Here is a 19,716-nt window from a genome sequence, read left to right as displayed (position 1 = left end):
CAAACTCCACCAGCTTGTTTTTGTTAGACTCTAGGGACCTTTTCAAACACACCCAGGAGCAAATTTCACAATAAAAGTCTCCCATTTACGCTCTAATATCTATTAGAGCATCTATTCACCCAATAACATGGAAAACCAGTGATTTTACATTTAGAAATGGATTCTATATCACTGCTGGGCATGACCCTTCCCTTGACGCACATCCATGGTAGACTTTCAAAATAAGACTATAGGGACTCTACAAAATAAAAGCCTCCTCCTCATGCACACTTATTCATTGTGCCGTATGGTTTGTAGCTATGATCCGAACTGAACCAGTTTCTTCAAATTACACTACCACGCTCTGTTGACAACACACCTAAATGCACATTTCTTAATGAAGCTGTAATAAAGCATCTGCTAACCTCGTAAGCAGATGCTTTGATTCTGTCAACTTCCAGGTAAACAAATACTTTTAGACTTTTTCTTTGGGTTAATCAACTTTAACTAAATGATTTGCTTTTAAGATGGGTGTGTTTCTGCCATTATTCTGCCAAATGATTCTACTCTACAAAATCTTCAGATGATTCTACTGTTTTCTGCTGTTTGAAGTTTCTGATTAATTGCTATCACATTTTCATATGTTCCTCAGCTAATTTCTGCTTCTTTTCTTTTATGCAGTTTCTTTAGCTAATTTTTATTTTTTCATTCAGCATAAAAAAGCATTCCCACTTTTCTGTTTTTCCAAAACAGCCTTTTCTAGTGACAATTAGAAATTAAAGCTGCAGTCTGTAACATTGAGGAGAGAGCAGACTTCGACTGAAAATTTGAAGAAAAACAGGTTTCACTCCACTCCCCCACCCTCTCTGCTTCACTCATGCCCCACCTCCAAGCTCCACCCCTCTCACAGCATCTGCCCGGCTACCGCATGCGACCAGAAGGGGGGGCGGGATTCAGCGTGTGTGAGCTGTGATTGACACTCCATCAGACGCTCCTCTGGCTGTGATTGGTTGTTTTGACTCGTCCCGAATTATTCTTTCCAGATTGAAATACAGGCAGTAGGCGATACCAATTGAAGCAGTTTTTTTCACAGGTTACATATCGCATGTACTGCTGTCTGGGCATAGGGACAGTTTTAGCCAATATGACAAAAAAGTGATTTTTAAAAACTTACAGACTTCAGCTTTAAGCACCAAGACCTTTGGTACATCTTCAGGTGAAAAGATGAATCATTACAGGCCATCAGAGCCAGTGTGTAAACCATCAGGTAATGCAATTGTGCTCCACTCTAAGTGCTATTGGACAGTTGGTTTGTAATCTTCCTATAAAATTCTGTTTTGCCCACAGGTCCTAACATGGAAACAACCTTTGTTATGAAAGAATTAATATAAGCTATTACATAAAGGCACATTTCTGCAAAGGGATGTGTGTTTGTGCAGCCTCTGTGCATGACGTGCAGATCAGCAGAGAGATTAGCACCCTCCCTGTGAGTGGACGGCTTGCGTTTGCTTGTCAGAACATTCTGGAAAGCCTTTTAATTATGGGAAACCGGAAAGTAGAGAGAAGGCATGAGCTTTGTTGGACTTTGGAGACTGTGACGGAGCTGCCTGAGCAGATAGAAGTGGACTAAATTGCAACTTTTGGAGTTCATGTTGTTTTTGCTGTCTGGGCTGAATCCAAGTAGTGACATCAAAGTGGAACATCGGATCATGCTCCTCCCCTGTGAACGAACAGGTTTCTGGCCACATCACAAGTGGTGTCATATCGGCTAAATGAAAGAGAGAAATGATCCATCCTGTTGCCAAGTAGAACTAACCATCACTCAGAATCTACTGAAAGCACCGCTGGCTGACAGGTCAAATGGCAGAGGAGTATGAACAGGCAGAATTCATCAAAGGTAAGTTCAGCAAGCACATTTTTCTATTCTGTTTTTAGTTTTTACAAGACTCTATTGTTCACCTGCACTCCTGACTGTTACTATTGTAACAACTCTTTATATGCATCTTGCACTACTCACTTTGACTGAATATTGATTTGCACTGCCGACTGCTTATATTTTGCACTGCCGACTGTTTATTCACAGTACCAATTGTTTACATATAAATTTGCAATAATGTACTTTAACTGTAATATGCAATTACCTTTCCACTGCACTTTAATTTAGATAGCTTCCATCCAAACTTTATTTCGGTACATATCCAGCTGTAAATTTAGTTTATAACACTGGTTATCTATATATTATATTCATCTATTAGTAAGATTCTGTTTATAATGGTATTCATCTCTATACTTATCCAGTAGAAACCCATGTCCTGTATTTATGGAACCATTATTTATCCTGCACTTGCTGCTATTGCACTTCTGGTTAGACCTAAACTGCATTTTGATGCCTTGTACCTGTACATGTGCAATGACAATAAAGTTGAATCTAATCTAATCTAATCTAAAAAAAAAAATCACTTTTAAAGCAGATTACAGTAACACTGCTGACAGTAACCAGTGGCTCTGCCACCTATTAATGCATAATGCAAAAATTGCAGCAGCTACTTGTTCAATCTAACTTAACTAATTCTTCGATTTATTTTGCAGCCTTTATACAGAAAACAGTGATTCTTAGTCACTATATTCTACTTTCAGTAAATAATGCCTTTCATTAGTGGAGGATTTGTTAATGTTTGCACCTTTTCCTTCTTAAATTCATATTAGAAAAATATACATTTAGATAATGTGCAATTTATTTAGCTATAAAGCACAAAATAGATGGATGTCCATTTCTGATACAGTGAGGTTTCTACCAAAAAACTGGAAGTTTAGAAACAGAACAAATAGAAGAAATAAACATTTTTATCAGAAACAATCTGACAGTTTGAAATCTTTATCTTCAGATGATAAATATTTTTTTTTATTTACTTTTTAGTTTCCAGCTTTTATATTTTTTTAAATAACTTACATTTATAGTTTGTGATTTTTGGAAATTTTAATCAGAATAAAAATAGCCAAAATCAGCTATCCAGTATGTACCCATCGATCATGTGAATAATGAATTGCTGTTCGTCTGTCTGCCTGTCTGTCTGTCCTGTATCCCACAGATCGGCTGTACTTTGCTACTCTCCCTGTCAAACCAAAGAACTCTGCAAACACACACTTCTTCAGCACAGATGAAGAGTTCATTTATGAGAGGTACGTCTTTAACAGCTGGTTCCTCTGATGCAGTGTATTATTGGTCCATCACCAGGCCAATCTTTGTCTCCAGTTAACCACCAGCGATGTTACAAAGAGAAAAAGAGTTGAACTCAGCTGATATTTAGAGAGTTCAGTTCTGACTATTACAGTTTCCTGGTTATGTGCAAATTTGCCATCTGAAAATCACCTTAAACCCCAGATTAAAATGTTTGAAATTTCACTCTGTTGCTGCACATTTATTTTACCTTAAAGTCAGAAATGACAGCTTCTCTTTATCTCCATCCTACATCAACTTGACCTTAGGGTTCTTTCACTATGCAAGAATTTGTAGCTTTCCGGGACTAAAACAGCCGTCTATAGAGTAAATAACTTGATAAATCTTTAGAAAAATGTGGTTTTATTGCTGCATTGTTTAGGCATTGAAGCTAAGATCTGGTCCAAGCACCCAGACCTTGATACCAAGAACCAGCAGTGCATTAGCTGGCAGGAGCCCCAGCAGGAAGAATGGCTCGGGGGGTTAGAGGCCCCATGGTTGGCGGCAGACTAAGACCTAAAACCTGAACAAACTGAAACAAAAACCATAAAAAACCTGACATGCATTCATTTACCCACCAATTCCCTTCCTCATGCTTTCACAGACATTCACACCCCCACCAAGATAAGAACAAAATGGAATCAATGCTACACACACACTTGCACCCAAAAAACACTTTATGGGTGTGAAGGGGCAAACGTTGGCTGGAACTACTGCAGACGCTGGGGGCCGCCATTTTGACAATGAATTCTGGAAGTAAACACCAAAAGTCAATGGGAATTTAATGAAGTGATTTAAAGCACAACATTGGTGGATAAGAAATCTGTCAGTGTAGGATTAGTGTTAGCCCACAGAGGAAGGATAAGCTGGGGTTAAATCCGGTTTAGACTTCCTCAACACGTTTTTTTTTTTTTTTTTTTTGACATAACTTTATTAAGTGAATAGATGATTAAGTAAACAAATATCAGTTTTAAACATTCCTACAAACATAAATCCTGGTTTCTAAAGTTCTTAAATTAGGGTATAAATCAACACTTTAAATTGGCTTTATCTTAGTTAAAATCTTTTCACATTAACAATAAAAAAAATTATGCCAGTTAATCTACTTCCAGTGTGCACTTCAGATTGGGATTGTAAAAAAAAAGCAGCCCCCTGCCCCTGCAATAAGGAGGCCCCTTCATTCTCGCAGACTGTCAGGGTCCTTGATCAAGGCTGCCGTAAAGAAGCCAGGTCAGACCCAGGACCATCAAACTCAGGAAGGCTCCTAGGTCTCTGGGGTGAGGCTGTCAGATAAGATCAGTCTCTAAATCTTATCAGTGTGATGACCTGTTGAGGCTCAAACTCCACCTCATCCAGATATCTGAGATGTTTTGATGTCTTTAATGCAGTAAATGCAGAAAATAACTTTGTTAGTTAGTTTAAATCTTATCAACAAAATCTTCCTGTGATGTAAATAAGCACATTTTAAAGCAAGTGAGCAGCTGGTTGAATGGGTTGGACAGATGAACTGCCCTTTTTAAATTCACTGGCTCCACCAGTGTCAGATTCTAGGTTTACATCCATTAGCTTATAAATCATCGCCTATCTGGGGTTGGGTAGCAGCCAGGGGCGTCTCTAGGTTTAAGAGACAAGGGTGGCTCAGCCCCCAGAAGATATTGCGCGCGCAAAGCGCGCGCCAAATTTTTTCAGTGCACCTGCTAAGGTGTTGTCTAAGACAAGGGTGTAACTTTTTGTTGAAAGTTGGTGGGGACAGCTCATAAGGAAAGGGAGCTACCTGCGCGACGCCTTTTTTTTTTTGTTGGAAAGGATAAAGCCCAAAAAATGCGAATATCATTTATCAATTTAATGCTTACAGTTAAAAACATAACTGTTACAATATCCACTTATATATTTTGTGCAAAAATTATCACATAAATCTAAACAGACAGTACAAATCAAAGAAATCAAATAAATATATCAATTTTGTAGAACATTTATTGACGGTCAATTTTAGGTCACTTTTTAAAATTAATTTACTTTTAAACCAGGACTCGGACAAGATCTTATGGGGCCTTAAGCAGAATATGATTAAGCAACTCCGTCTTTCTGTCAAGAACATCCACCAGCAGAGTATCCAGGGGGGGATTTACCATTAGGCAATACTAGGCAGTTGCCCAGGGCCCCAAGTTCTGGGGGCCCCATAAAACTCTGTTTCCATGTATGGTTAATACAACTAATCCTTATTTGTGCACATTAATTATGTTTTTGATAAAAATCCTTTGGCTAAAATGCCATCAGAACGCTGATAAATAGAGAGGAAAAAGGGAAAAGAAGAGAGGGACAAAACCTAGAACAAATAATGGATGTCTATTCTATTAACATTTCTCTATCTGTAGAATGGGTCTGTTTTATGGGTTTACTTCTCAGGGGGCCCCCTCCCTGTCTTTGCCTAGGGCCCCAAATTTCCTAAATCCGCCCCTGAGGGTATCAATACTGATTTGATAGAATCTGGGAAGGCGGACTATGTTCAACCATCCATTTTCTTTAACCTTATCCCTGTGTGGGATCAGGAGGTGCTGGTGCATATCTCCAGCCACGTTCTGGGTGAGAGGTGGGATCACCCTGGACAGGTCACCAGTCTGTTGCAGTATGTTCAACCAGCTTAAAAGTAATCGGTAATCAGATTTATTATTTGCACTTTTACTAAGTGAACTTTCTGACTCCCTTAAATCTGAAATTCCAATGCCAAAATTGTTTAAATCTTTTATCTTTGGACCCCCTGCAGAGTGACGTCACACCTGCAAGATCCTATCCTTACCTCCCTGCTAGATTGCAAAAAGCAGCTTGCTCATGAGTTGTCATCATAACACGCTAAATCTTAAATGTACGTGTACATATAAAAGAAAAAGGGGCGCAGTGCTTGCTACTGAATGGCAACACTATCAAAGTCAGGAAAAAGTTTTAAGTAAAGCCGGGATTAAAACAGTAGCTACAAGAAGCTTCAAATAAAAGGTGTTCTTTATGTTCAACCTAAACACCAACTCCGATAGACCATCAGTAGAGCAGGTGTTTAAATTAATCAATCCCTGCTGCGAAAGCTTATAGCAGTGAAAGCTAATATACCACAGCCATCACTTAATAAACGCAAAATAATCAACCCTCTAAAAACGGAAAACTGTAATGGACTGAAAGTCCTGTTTTTTATGTGGGAAATTATTTGCGTGTGTTTTAGTATAATTCTGATATATTGGCGCTGTTGTCTGTTTCTATGGCAACGATACTGAATGTAGTGTAGCTTAGAGACCTGCATGGGTCGAGTTTTACCAACCCGCACCCGCCCAACCCGTTAGGATGACTACCGAACCCGACCCGTCAACTGCGGATATCTTCAATTCAAATGTTATGGGGAGAGGTTGGAGGGGGGTGATGGGGAGAAAGCGAGAGGCAACAGATTCTTTTTTCTGAGTTTTTTTGTCGGGGTTTGTGGACGGTGAGCAGCGGGGAGAACTTTTTTTTATTTTCTTTCTGAGGAGCGGCATGAATGGGGTTTTAATCAGATATACACAGCACCGAAAGCAAAATACGTGTACAAAATATTGGTGGGGACATGTCCACACCAGTCCTTAAGGAAGTTACGCCTATGATTCTTCAGATTAACTTGTCTTCTTTATGGCTTTTATTCGGTGCTTTACTGCATTTGTTTTGGGAAAATATGAGGAAAAAATAAATACAGAAAAAAAAAAATATTTTTTTTAAATCGCAAAATAATTATAGGGTGGCTAATGCCAAAGAAAGGGTGACTGAAGCCACCCTTAAATAGGTCTAACGACGCTTATGGTAGCAGCTTCAGCAGGGAGGCCCAGATGTCCCTCTCCCCAGCCACTTGGGCCAGCTCCTCCAGGTGAACCCCAAGGCGCTCCCAGGCCAGCCATGAAACAGTCCCTCCAACGTGTCCTGGCTCTCCCTCTAGGTCTCCTCCCGGTGGGACGTGCCCTCTGCCGGGAGGCATCCAGGAGACATCCTAACCAAATTACTGAGTCACCTCAGCTGACTCCTCTCGACGTGGAGTATCAGCGGCTCTACTCTGAGTCCTCCCCGGATGACTGAGCTCCTCACCCTATCTCTAACGGAGAGTCCAGACACACTACAGAGAAAACTCGGCCGCTTGTATCCAGAATCTCGTTCTTTTGATCATGACCCAATTTGTTTAGCACATGCTTCACAGCAGACAGCGCACAAATCCGCCTGTCGATCTCCCGCTCCATCTTCCCCTTAATTTATATTTCTGTTCATATATACCCCAGTTAAATAAATAGCTTTTCAATAAGCTTTAATTCTTTATATAGACCAACCACTACTTTTGAGACTGATGCGTATGATGTAATAAATAATCGGTTTATAGTCTGCAGTCATTTTAAGAAGAGGAATCCAAATGAGTTCACGTGTCTGTGAGATAACTCACTGGTTCACGGTCATGTAGATCTTTAGCCAACGCCTGTTATCCCACTGTAAGATGTAGGCCAAGACAAGATCAGAGCTCTGCACCCATGATGCAAGCGGATTAACAACAGACACATAATCATGCCTGCAGACAACATTAGGCTTTTCTCTACAACAGTTTGTCTCAATGTCCTCATTGTCAAACATCACTGAGGAAGCGGCGTTAATTCAGTTCAGTTTATAAATATAGCGCCAATTCACAACACGTCATCTCAAGGCACTTTAGAGAGACAATTCAACCAGGTCATACAGTCAAATGGATTCAAAGTTTTCTATATAAGGAAAACCAGTTGAATACATCGACTCAAAGGCAATCCCTCACACTAAGCATGCTTATAGCGACAGTGGAGAGGAAAAACTCCCTTCTAACAGGAAGAAACCTCCAGCAGAACCAGACTCAGTAACTTAAAACATCTAAATGCATCATATTCAGTACTTTTACCACAAGTTTCAGAGAGGGATTATAGATATGTAAGTCGATAAGTATAATTTACATTTCATGCAAATAACCTGTTTATTAAGAAACAAGAAAGAAAGTATTATGAGCATTTAAATGTAATTAAAATAGGAATTTAACATTTGATTTAAACTGCTTTTTATATTATGCCTTTACTTATTTTCTCTACTTTGATTGGAATTAACTACTTTTGTTCCTCAAGTAGCTACATAAATGGCTCTAAAACTGACAAATGATTCAAAGTACGTCGTTAACTTACGATACATTATTAACTATGAAGAAATTACCTAATCACTAAAAGTCAGCTAAAAACCAGACGACGGATGTAAGCCTCGCCTTGCCTCACTGGGGCTGATTTTAATGAGTTTAAAGTTATAACCTCCTAAAATAAAATCTAAAATGCAGAGTTCAAAATTGGAGCATGAGGGTTCTCCTCCACATAGCTAAGCTCTTGGGTGGACGGGTTTTAGATCCACTGCTCTGCAGCAGAGATGGAAAGATGCAGACTTTTCTAAAGCCAATGCCCATATAGGTTGTTTTTTTACATCTGTCTAACTTATCCCAGTGTTTTGCTCCCAATTTTTGGAGCTGAAACTGAATGCTGATTAAGCTTCTTTTTTTATTGCTTACATAATAAAATAAGAAAGACAACAAATGTTTCAGTTGGAATGAAAAATAAACATATATCGACAAATCAAAAAACACATTTGCAATGGATAAGGAACGGAATGTTAATGCATGCGCTTAAGGTGGCTGGATGCACTAAATAATTGGCAAGTGCATGCACAGATAGAAGGATGCAAACCGAAAAAAAAAAATTAACATCAGCAAAAAATATTGACTGGCAGATTTATCAGTTTAACCCTATTCTAAAAGTTTAAAAAAGCATGGACCAAAGTCACTGCATTGGTCAAACTCTGGCACGACCTTCCGGTGACAGGATCTTTTGTTTGTAATCTTTTTTTACTGGAAAGTTAGAAACCTTTTTATAGTCAACTATAATATATGATAATAACTTTGATTGGATTATCTAAATATCCGTTAATAAAACTTATGGTTTTGTTCTGGTTGAGCCGAGGAAAAATCTCCGTACATTGACTAAAACAACATTTTTGTTGTACCGTTGGAGTCTCTTCTATTTAACTGTGGTCTACATTCTCAGTAGGTCAAAATGGTGCCTTTTAGCTAGAAAATCCATCCTGTATTGGCTTATTAAAGCAGGCAGAAAATAAAGGCCTTAAGATTGTGCTTCAGTCACATATTTAGCTGCACCCAGCACATCATTGAGATATCTTTCCCACGCCTAGAGTTACAAGTTTACCTGAAAACAAGCAAGAACAGCAGGTTCCTACATGGACGGTCTGCAGCAAGATTTTCCCATCAGATCAGATCCAATTGACTAATGGAGATAAGTTCCTTCATTTACACACACATATGGGGTCAGCAGACCAGTTCGGTTCAAACCAAGGAGAATGTTACAGCTTGATTGGTTGTGAAAATGTTTAGTTAAACCTCTACTAGCAGTATTACTTTATTGCTGTGTCTCTACAGAGAGATGCTGCATTTGATTCAATGATCACAGTAAAAAGACACTCAGTGGATCAGAACGGCATTGCCTTCTGGATTATATATTTCAGAACCACAACTGGTTCATAAGATGGCCAAGAGGTGTAAATGCACGCCAAATACAGAAATGTTGTAATCAGAGGAAATAGAGAGCAGCAAAGTGTAAACTCACTGCAAACACATTACCTTCTGGAAACACAAACAATGCCCACACATTAAGCACATGCAAAGCGAAAATGTTGTGATGGCCATGTTTTCCAACTCCACTACTTCCTGAACTTCAGCCAACTCCTCTGTCTCCTGTCTTTCATACTGAATCAAATGAATAATCCAGGTGTGGCTGTTTATTGCCTTCATTGGATGGTGCAAGAAAGAACCAGAGAAATAACTTCTTTTTCTTCTGGGGTAAAATAACCGCCATCCTCACCACATTCGTTCATAGCACTAGTGGGCTTCTCATGTGCTCAGTGACCTGAGCAGTCAGTTTTAATGGTCATTTTTCCTCATTCCTCATCTACTGTTATACACTGAATTAAACCGCTCTTTTGTGGATGATACGTGTGACTAGACTAACCAGACATTAACTGAAGTTCTAAAAATAAAAAAAACATAAAATATTTTATTCACAACCATTGTTTGGTTAAAAGTAGTGTTGCGCCGATGCCGTTTTTTGGCCCCGATACCGATACCCGATACCTGGCTGTGCAGTATCGGCCGATACCAATACCATAATAATGTAAAATAATTGCCATCGTGGCTTTGTCAAGCTGCTGCCTACCTTTGTGAAGCAGGAAAAAATCTAATACAAAGTGAATCCAGTAGAACTTTTTATTGCCTACCAAGAGTGGGTGACAATAGTTGAATAAACTTTTGGCTCTCAAAATGGTATCAGTGCCCTATTTGTTGGTACTCGCCGATACCGATACCACCATTTTAGGGCAGTATCTGGGCCCTGTCCGATACTGGTATCGGTATCGGTGCAACACTAGTTAAAAGGTCAACCATGTTGGAGTTTAAGAGATTAGAAATCCAAACTGTTATCAGTGTATTATATTTAATATATATCTGCAATACATACACTATATTGCCAAAAGTATTTGCTCACCCATCCAAATTATTGGAATCAGGTGTTCCAATCACTTCCATGGCCACAGGTGTATAAATTCAAGCACCTAGGTATGCAGACTGTTTTTACAAACATTTGTGAAAGAATGGGTCGCTCTCAGGAGCTCAGTGAATTCCAGCGTGGAACTGTGATAGGATGCCACCTGTGCAACAAATCAAGTCGTGAAATTTCCTCGCTCCTAAATATTCCACAGTCAACTGTCAGCTGTATTATAAGAAAATGGAAGTGTTTGGGAACGACAGCAACTCAGCCACGAAGTGGTAGGCCACGTAAACTGACGGAGCGGGGTCAGCGGATGCTGACGCGCATAGTGCGAAGAGGTCGCCAACTTTCTGCAGAGTCAATCACTACAGACCTCCAAACTTCATGTGGCCTTCAGATTAGCTCAAGAACAGTGCGCAGAGAGCTTCATGGAATGGGTTTCCATGGTCGAGCAGCTGCATCCAAGCCATACATCACCAAGTGCAATGCAAAGCGTCGGATGCGGTGGTGTAAAGCACGCCGCCACTGGACTCTAGAGCAGTGGAGACGCGTTCTCTGGAGTGACGAATCGCGCTTCTCCATCTGGCAATCTGATGGACGGGTCTGGGTTTGGCGGTTGCCAGGAGAACGGTACTTGTCTGACTGCATTGTGCCAAGTGTAAAGTTTGGTGGAGGGGGGATTATGGTGTGGGGTTGTTTTTCAGGAGCTGGGCTTGGCCCCTTAGTTCCAGTGAAAGGAACTCTGAATGCTTCAGCATACCAAGACATTTTGGACAATTCCATGCTCCCAACTTTGTGGGAACAGTTTGGAGCTGGCCCCTTCCTCTTCCAACATGACTGTGCACCAGTGCACAAAGCAAGGTCCATAAAGACATGGATGACAGAGTCTGGTGTGGATGAACTTGACTGGCCTGCACAGAGTCCTGACCTCAACCCGATAGAACACCTTTGGGATGAATTAGAGCGGAGACTGAGAGCCAGGCCTTCTCGTCCAACATCAGTGTGCAACCTCACAAATGCGCTTCTGGAAGAATGGTCAAAAATTCCCATAAACACACTCCTAAACCTTGTGGACAGCCTTCCCAGAAGAGTTGAAACTGTTCTAGCTGCAAAGGGTGGACCGACGTCATATTGAACCCTATGGATTAGGAACGGGATGTCACTTAAGCTCATATGTGAGTCAAGGCAGGTGAGCAAATACTTTTGGCAATATAGTGTATTTTGTTTATATGACATGTTTTGCTTTGTGCACCAGTTTCTATGCAGACTTCGGGCCCCTTAACCTCGCCATGCTCTACAAATACTGCTGCAAACTCAACAAAAAGCTCAAGGTAATATTGGGAATGTTGCCTATTTCCAATTCTGCTGGTTTGTGTGAATATTTATCAGCTACTGATTTTTCTTTGTTTTGATGTATTTCTTTTCTCTTTGTTTTGGTCTTGAAAGTCCTTCACAATATCTAGAAAGAAACTGGTCCACTACACCAGCTGTGACCAGAAGAAGAGAGCCAATGCTGCCGTTCTCATCGGTGCCTACACTGTAAATATTGTTTCATCTATCTCCCCCTCCCATCACTATGCCTCTCCATCCCATTCCTTATTGTCAGTAACCCAGTTTTACCTTTGGTTTCTAGGTTATCTATTTAAAAAGGACACCAGATGAAGCCTACAGGACTCTAATCTCAGGAAAAAATACAGCCTACCTGATGTTCAGGTACTTAAAAAGTGTGGGCATCTTCCTCCTTCTAATTGAACGGAAACAAAATATAGAGAATTAGCTGATTCACAGTGATGGCTCAGCTTAACAAAGGGTGAAATAATTCAGGTCCAGTTCATTAGACAAGATGAATATTCTGATATATTTAGGAAATGTAAAATTGTTTACTATTTATAGTCCTGTCTGATGAATATTCACTTGGCTGGCAACGACGTTCATTTCAAATTCAATTCTAAATACTTAATTGATCCCAAAGGGAAATTAAATGTTATAGTGGTCCATAGTTCTTTTTTTTTTTTATCAACCAGTTATTGAGTTGTTGATAGCAGTGGGCAGGATAGATCTTCTGTTGCGATCTGGAGAAGACTTTGATTGAATCATTCTTTTTCAAATGATCCCTAGAGGTTCTAGAGGAGTTCTTAGTAGAGAGCTGATCTTCTTTATCAGCTTGTTGAGATTTTAGATTTTATTCGCTCTGATGCTGAGGTCAATAGCATTTGACTTGATGATTATTTCCTTCCTTTCTTTGACTGACCCAATGCCTGCAGAGCTACCCCAGTATTTATGCAGATGACAGGACACTGTTTGGTCCTGGGAGTCAGAGGTGTACAGAGAAAAAAGGATGGAGAGAGTATAGATCCCTATGAGGATTCCATGCTGCTGGCTATCTGGTTGGACAACTGTCCCTTCAGTCTATCAAACTGTTCTGTTTGGCAGGTAGTCTCTGATCTAGGTGGCTGTTGGTTGATGTGCCATTTGTGCTGGAACAAGGCTGGAACAGTTTCACATCACTTGAATTGTCTTCTGGGTCAGACTAAGGTTTAAAGGTGCTGTAGAACACAACAGAGCTGCGCTGCACAGGCCTTCAGGACCTGGTGCCAGCTCACTTGACTTCTAGAAACAGACAGGTGGAAGGTAAATGTAGAAGCACTACCATATGGCTTTTGTGGACAAATGCATTGAAGCATGAGGGTCCATGGCAGAGGTGGAAAATGAAACATTTGTGATGTGGAATGAAGGGAAGGCTCATGTCAAGGGAGGTCAGGATATTTGCTTGACTGTGGGCAGGAAAGTTGGTCCTGAACTGAACCTGTTGAAGAATTTATTCAGTTCATTGTCAAGACTTCCATCAATCTGATCAACCTTCTGCTTGAAGCCTGTGATCTTCTTCATCCCTGACCACACATCTCTGATATTGTTATACCTGAGCTTGTTTCAATCAATTCAATTCAGTTTATTTCTTTAGCGCCATTTCCAACATATGTCATCTCAAGGCACTTTACAGTTCAACCAGATCATCCAGTCAAATTGATTAAAAGTTTTCTATCTAAGGAAAACCAGTTGATTGCATCGACTCATTGACTCGAAGGCAATCCCTCACACTATGCATGCTTGTAGTGACAGTGGAGAGGAAAAACTCCCTTTTAATATGAAGAAACCTCCAGCAGAATCAGGCTCAGTGTGAGCGGCCTTGCTTTTTCTTATCTTGACCTTAAGTTATACTTTGTTCTACTCATTATTCTCCGTTTCCCTTCCTGGAGATTTTTTTTTTGTTTCTTTAGCATTTTCCACAGATAGTGTTAACTAAACTGTTGTTTATATAGTCAGTTATATAGTCAAAACCTTGCAGGCATCTTTCAACTTCCTGTGACCATCTTTTTACATTATTCTTTAATGCAAGACTGTGATCCGATTTCTTAAGAGTTCATATTGTTTTAGAGATATATTAGTCCATTAGACTGAAGTGGTTCCTGTTAGAGCTCAGAACAGTGAAAAATCAAACAAGCTTTTATCCACCAAAAAGTAAGTTTTTCTTTAAGGTTTGAATTCACCTTGAGCTTTGACTGGCATCACAACCAAGCAGAGGAACAGACTGGATATATAGAACAGCCTGGACTTACTTTTTTACCTTTTAAAAAGGTAAACATGGTATGAAAAAATGCTCAAAGTGGTACAGTGGAAAAATTGGTCTAGTGGATGAAAAAGCAGTGGAATGAAAATTTACCACAATTCTACTGAAAAGTAGTGACCATATATGGTCACTAGACAAGCAGATATATGCCAGATTGCTTTGCGAAAGCTCTCCTTGCAAAGCATCTTGGGATTTGCTGTAGCGGGGGCGACTAATAACAAAGATGTTGGAGTTACATGACCGACCGAATGGTCAGTTAACTGAGTTCACTGTAAAGTCTCTGCTCTATATAATGATTGAGGGATTTAGGGGTGAGGGCGGATGATCAGACATAGCCAAAGACTTAACGAGAGCCATATTTCTGCAGTGGAAGAGGGGCAGGTGCCATAGCACCACCTAATGTACATCTGTGCTAATTCCTGCAGGATTTGCAGTTTTTAACACTTCTGTAAGAAAATAGCAAAGCAGAATGTAAACCAGCAAAAAAAAAAAAAAATAAACATCTTCTTCGCAGCAATTAAGCTGCTGCTCTCCCGTTGTCAAACGCTCACACTAGTTACGGTTTACCTTCAAACCATTATACATTATTTATATAATAATATTATAAATTTCAATCAACATATTTTTTAATAGGGTATTTTACATTCCTGTTTTTCATTTTTTTTTCCATGTTTTTGTGCTTTCTAACCTGTGCATCTCTGCAAAATTTCATTTGGTTTAATTATAACATCTGTGTTTCACACAGGGATGCAGGAATGGCCGAGTGCACTTTCAACCTCTCTGTCCTCGACTGCTTACAGGGATTACACAAGGTATATTGTGCTCTGCCAGTCCCATAACCCTTTTGAAGGTTAATTTCTTTTCAAGTTTTATTTTCTGTTTTAAAGTTACTGGTCATTGTATGTTTGTGACATCCTGCAGCCAGTTCAAATTCCTGTGCACATCCTGAGCAAGTGGGACATTCCAGTGCACAAGGCTGTAGTTTTACCATAAGATGACCTTTGAAGTTCTGTTTTTACCTTATTTGTATCAGGCTGGGTGGATGTTTGACAGGACCCAAATGCGGACACTGAATATGAAGATGGTTACTTGCAGATTTAATAACAAAAAGGGTAACAGAAGCAAAAATTTAAAAGCATAAATCTACAAAATCAACAAAAACTGAGAACCAGGAATACTCACAACAAGGGGGCAAAGAAATGACGACAAACCAGCCACAGTGACTGAGGAGGAGGTGCATATACTGTACATATACACCTGCTCCCAATACAGCAAATTGGGAGCAGGTGAGAAAAGAGCAGTCTAGAAGGGAGCAAGGGAAAAGGAGACTGACCCAAGAGGGTAAAAGAGCGCGAACAAGAAATCATAAGAACTCAAATACAATCATAACTACCGTATTTTCACGACTATAAGGCGCACTTAAACGTCTTTTTTCCCCTCAAAATGTGCGGTGCGCCCTTTGGAGCGGTGCGCCCAATGTGTGTTGTAACTGCGACTTTTGAGACCACCTCATTGAGGAGATGATGAAAGAGTGGCTGAATGTAAGGAGACCAGGTGTTTTTTTTCCACTCATCACCATCGCTGTTAATCTGTAACTCCATGCGTGCCCATCTCACAGCTGATGTGAAAAACATGGTGAAACAAATTAAGCTGTGCTCGCTGTTATTCAACCGCTCGACATCGGTGTGTACCGGACCCAGCAGGTGCAGCAGGTGCAGCAGAAGCAGCGTGTTTACATGCAAAGTCAATGGTTGACGCGCGTATAGGCGCAGCAAAAGCTCCCGCAGCGCGTTTTGAGCAGCAGGCGCAGCGCGTCGGGAGCGTTTAAAAAGCCAACGCGCTGCTGCTGCTCGAGATGGAAAAATTTAAGTTTTGCTGCTGGACGCGCCGCATCAACCAATCAGAGAAGCTGATCTGGGAGCTGACAGCGAGACAGACACAGCGCTCTGATGACATATGATATTAAGGCAAATGAAAAAGGCTGGATGGATGAGAGGATGATGAAAGCGTGGCTGAGGCAGGTGTATGTGAGGAGACCAGGTGGTTTTTTCCACGCATCACCATCGCTGTTAATCTGTGACTGCGTGCGTGCCCATCTCACAGCTGATGTGAAAAAAAGGTGAATCAAATGAACGCTGTTATCCCGGGAGGTCTGACAAAGGAACTTCAACCGCTCGACATCGGTGTGAACCGGCCGTTCAAAGTAAGGCTGCGAGCGGCATGGGAGCGATGGATGACAGACGGAGACCACAGTTTCAGGAAAAGTGGAAGGCAGCGCCGGGCAAATTACGCCACCGTTAGCGGATGGATTGTTGATGCTTGGACTAACGTGTCTGCTGGCTCTGTTGTATGAGCTTTCGCAAGAGCCGGCATCATTTCCGAGGAGCCGCCCGGCTTGGAAAGTGACTCTGACAGCGAAGAAGGGGAAATTGGCATGTCTGATTTAGCGCAGCTGTTTAATTCAGAAACAGAGGATGATGACTTTGATGGGTTCGATTAATACTTTGTAATAAATACATGAAAAAAGCACAATCATACTTAGTTTTGCTCCCGCTCTATTTTTCTACCTGAAAACTTAATTCAACAGCAGCCTCTGGGCGGGTCTCCTCCGGGTTCACCGCGGCGACTGGTAGGTGTTTTCATCTAAATAATCTAAATCTTGCAGCTATATTTGCTGTGATCAGTGGGAATAAAGTAGTTTTAATATGTTTTAGGTGAGAAAGTCCACCTGAAAACTTAATAATTGCAGTCAGTTCATCCAGATTATCATCGTGCCTATACTATTTCTGTCGGAGCCGTTCAGACCCCCACATACCAGCGGTGCACCGACAGTAGAAATTCCTTCATCAGCAGCCTCTAGGCCGGGTAGCCTCCGGGTTCACCGCGGTGGCTGGCAGGTGTTTTTCATCTAAATAATTTAAACTGCAGGCACCAGGATACCGGTAATAAAAGCGAACAAATTCCGTCGGCAGGTTTCAAGATTTTAAGTTAATCTAGGAGTTATCAAAGTGCTCTGTCATCTGAGATGTGTCTGTTTCACGGTCAGCTCCCAGGTTTGATTAATACTTTGTAATAAATACATGAATAAAGCACAGTCATACTCAGTTTTGCCCCTGCTGTATTTTTAAATACGCAGTAGAGGTATTTAAAGATAGTAGAGGACATGTACCTGCATATAAAAAACATGCCCTATAGTCTGGTGTGCCTTATGTGTGTGTTAAATACAGTAATGGCACACATAACTGAGACTGCGCCTTTTAGTACGGTGCGCCTTATGGTCGTGAAAATACGGTAACTAGAATAACACAAAATGGAAATACACCCAATATAAAATCAAAGATAAAACTTAAACAGAACAAAAACTATGACAATTTGAGCAGTGCCGTAACAAGACAAAAATAGGCCCACACATTATCTGGGTGGGCCCCATTTGAAGTACAACTCGTGATAAAGGTTCAGGATACGGCTACAGTTCCGTAAATCTTTTTCTTTTCTGGAATTCGCCTAAGTACCTCTTCTGGGTATCCATCGTCCCTAACACATGGTACGTAACGGTTATGGTTTTGATCGACAATCTGGGTTACCCATAATTCCAGTAGTGTAGTAATGTAAAAAATGAAATAGTCAAATACATCGTTCTTTTAAGATCTTTATTGCAGTTTGAAACATTATATGAGTGTATTTTTTATGAACTATACACAGTTATTAACATAGTAATTAAAACTACTACTGCTTAGCTAATTGCGTAGGGAGCCTATAAGGTGTCAGTGATGGAGCCCCTAAGAGGTTATGGGCCTGTAAGAAACTACTGTCTCTGCGTACTGATATTTACGCAATTGAATTTGAGAGGTTTTTGGTCTAAGGGGGGATTGTGAGAGCAACTATAGGCAGCTTTGTGATAAATAGATCATACTTAGTGACCATGTTGCTGTTTTTTTCAGTAGTGGTTGCCAGCAAGGCAGGAAGGGCTTCCTCTGTAATTTAAGTTTAAATCAAGAATTTTTTGATTATGACTGGAATAACTCCTGTTCATGCTCAAAGATGTATTCTTTCATTTCTGGACCCCCTGAGAAAATAAGCCATTTCTCAGCTGGAACCTGTGGCAATAGGATCTGGAATGTCTGAGCTTCGTCTCACCTGACTTTAACCTACTACTCCTATTGGTGCGGATTCCTTTCCTGTCGATGCTGGCACCACAACCAGAAGTAAAGATTTCTTTATATACCCACCAATATCCTCTTTTACTCTTCACCACTCTCGGCATTCTGTGGATGTGACATTTTAGAAAAAATATTGGTTTTGATGAAAAAGTTGTAGCTATGACCTTTAACCTTCTCCCTTCCTCTAACTTGGTGAACGTTTTCATGATGTCTTTCCTCTTGCAGGCATTACAGCACGGCTTCCTGGATTTTGAAACATTTAGTACGGAAGAATATGAACATTATGAGGTAATGGTGATTAGCTTTAGCAACCCTTATGTTAGCTTTGGCCATTTTGAATAAACCTGGTTTAAAGCAGAACCATGAGGCAAGATAAAGAGATCTAAACCAAAATGGTAAAAAGGTCTCTCTTTGTGCATTAGAACAATAAATAATGGGGTCCTATGATACAGTTACAGAGGCACCGCACAGAGCTTTGTTAATGATGTGCAATGATCTGCAGGATAGGCCAGTAAAGTCGGGCAAACACTGTGCAATATTTTCAATCTTTGCACAATTGTTGCTACAGCTCGAACTGTACAGTGAAAACCGCAGGGTTTAAAAGTTCACAGCTTACGATGCATGTTCTCACACTGCACGTCCAAAAACCACACGTCGGACTCAGTGCGAGGGATAGTGCTGGTCTGACTCGTCAATCTGGAAGAAGAAGAAGAACTCTGCTTCAACTGCAGGGTTTATCCGCGAACACCTCACAACGTCCGAATGAATCTCAAACATGTTTGATTTTCTCCCGACCTTACGATTCCTGATCAGGAGGTGGTCATGAGAGGCTGATTGCCCCGTGTTACCCCCTTTACACAACGTACCATGACGCTGATACTGGGCCTGATCGGACAGAATTCTTGCACGACTGGAAAATTCCCAAAAAAGGGCAAATATTTTTACAGTGTTTCCCCGGATTAAGCCTGTCCTTAAGGCAAGGCAAGGCAAGGCAAATTTATTTGTATAGCACAATTCAGTACAAAGACAGTGTAAAGTGCTTAAAGCCTGTATTTGACAGAAGTGACTTCTTGGTTGCTCCTCTTGTAAAAAGTCCACTGTCCTACATCTCAAAAAGTTCCA

At 40.6% G+C, this 19,716-nt stretch overlaps 1 protein-coding gene across 1 annotated transcript in view; it reads left to right on the top strand.

Annotated features, from left to right (window-relative positions):
• The first annotated feature begins 1,451 nt into the window (after positions 1 to 1,451).
• LOC119795165 (dual specificity protein phosphatase CDC14AB-like) overlaps positions 1,452 to 19,716 on the top strand; it is a 29,084-nt gene continuing 10,819 nt past the window's right edge. Inside the window, exons 1-7 of the mRNA XM_038303016.1 lie at positions 1,452 to 1,876; positions 3,069 to 3,159; positions 12,062 to 12,137; positions 12,253 to 12,345; positions 12,440 to 12,519; positions 15,180 to 15,246; positions 18,820 to 18,882. Of these exons, the coding sequence (XP_038158944.1) occupies positions 1,840 to 1,876; positions 3,069 to 3,159; positions 12,062 to 12,137; positions 12,253 to 12,345; positions 12,440 to 12,519; positions 15,180 to 15,246; positions 18,820 to 18,882 (507 nt within the window). The 5' untranslated portion in view covers positions 1,452 to 1,839. The remainder of the gene's footprint in view (positions 1,877 to 3,068; positions 3,160 to 12,061; positions 12,138 to 12,252; positions 12,346 to 12,439; positions 12,520 to 15,179; positions 15,247 to 18,819; positions 18,883 to 19,716) is intronic.

This window comes from Cyprinodon tularosa, unplaced genomic scaffold (assembly GCF_016077235.1).
Source record: "Cyprinodon tularosa strain WSP-4 unplaced genomic scaffold, ASM1607723v1 ctg501, whole genome shotgun sequence".
Taxonomy (NCBI): domain Eukaryota; kingdom Metazoa; phylum Chordata; class Actinopteri; order Cyprinodontiformes; family Cyprinodontidae; genus Cyprinodon; species Cyprinodon tularosa.
The sequence above is the reverse complement of the archived record's forward strand: the minus strand, read 5'-3'. Positions and strand labels throughout refer to the sequence as shown.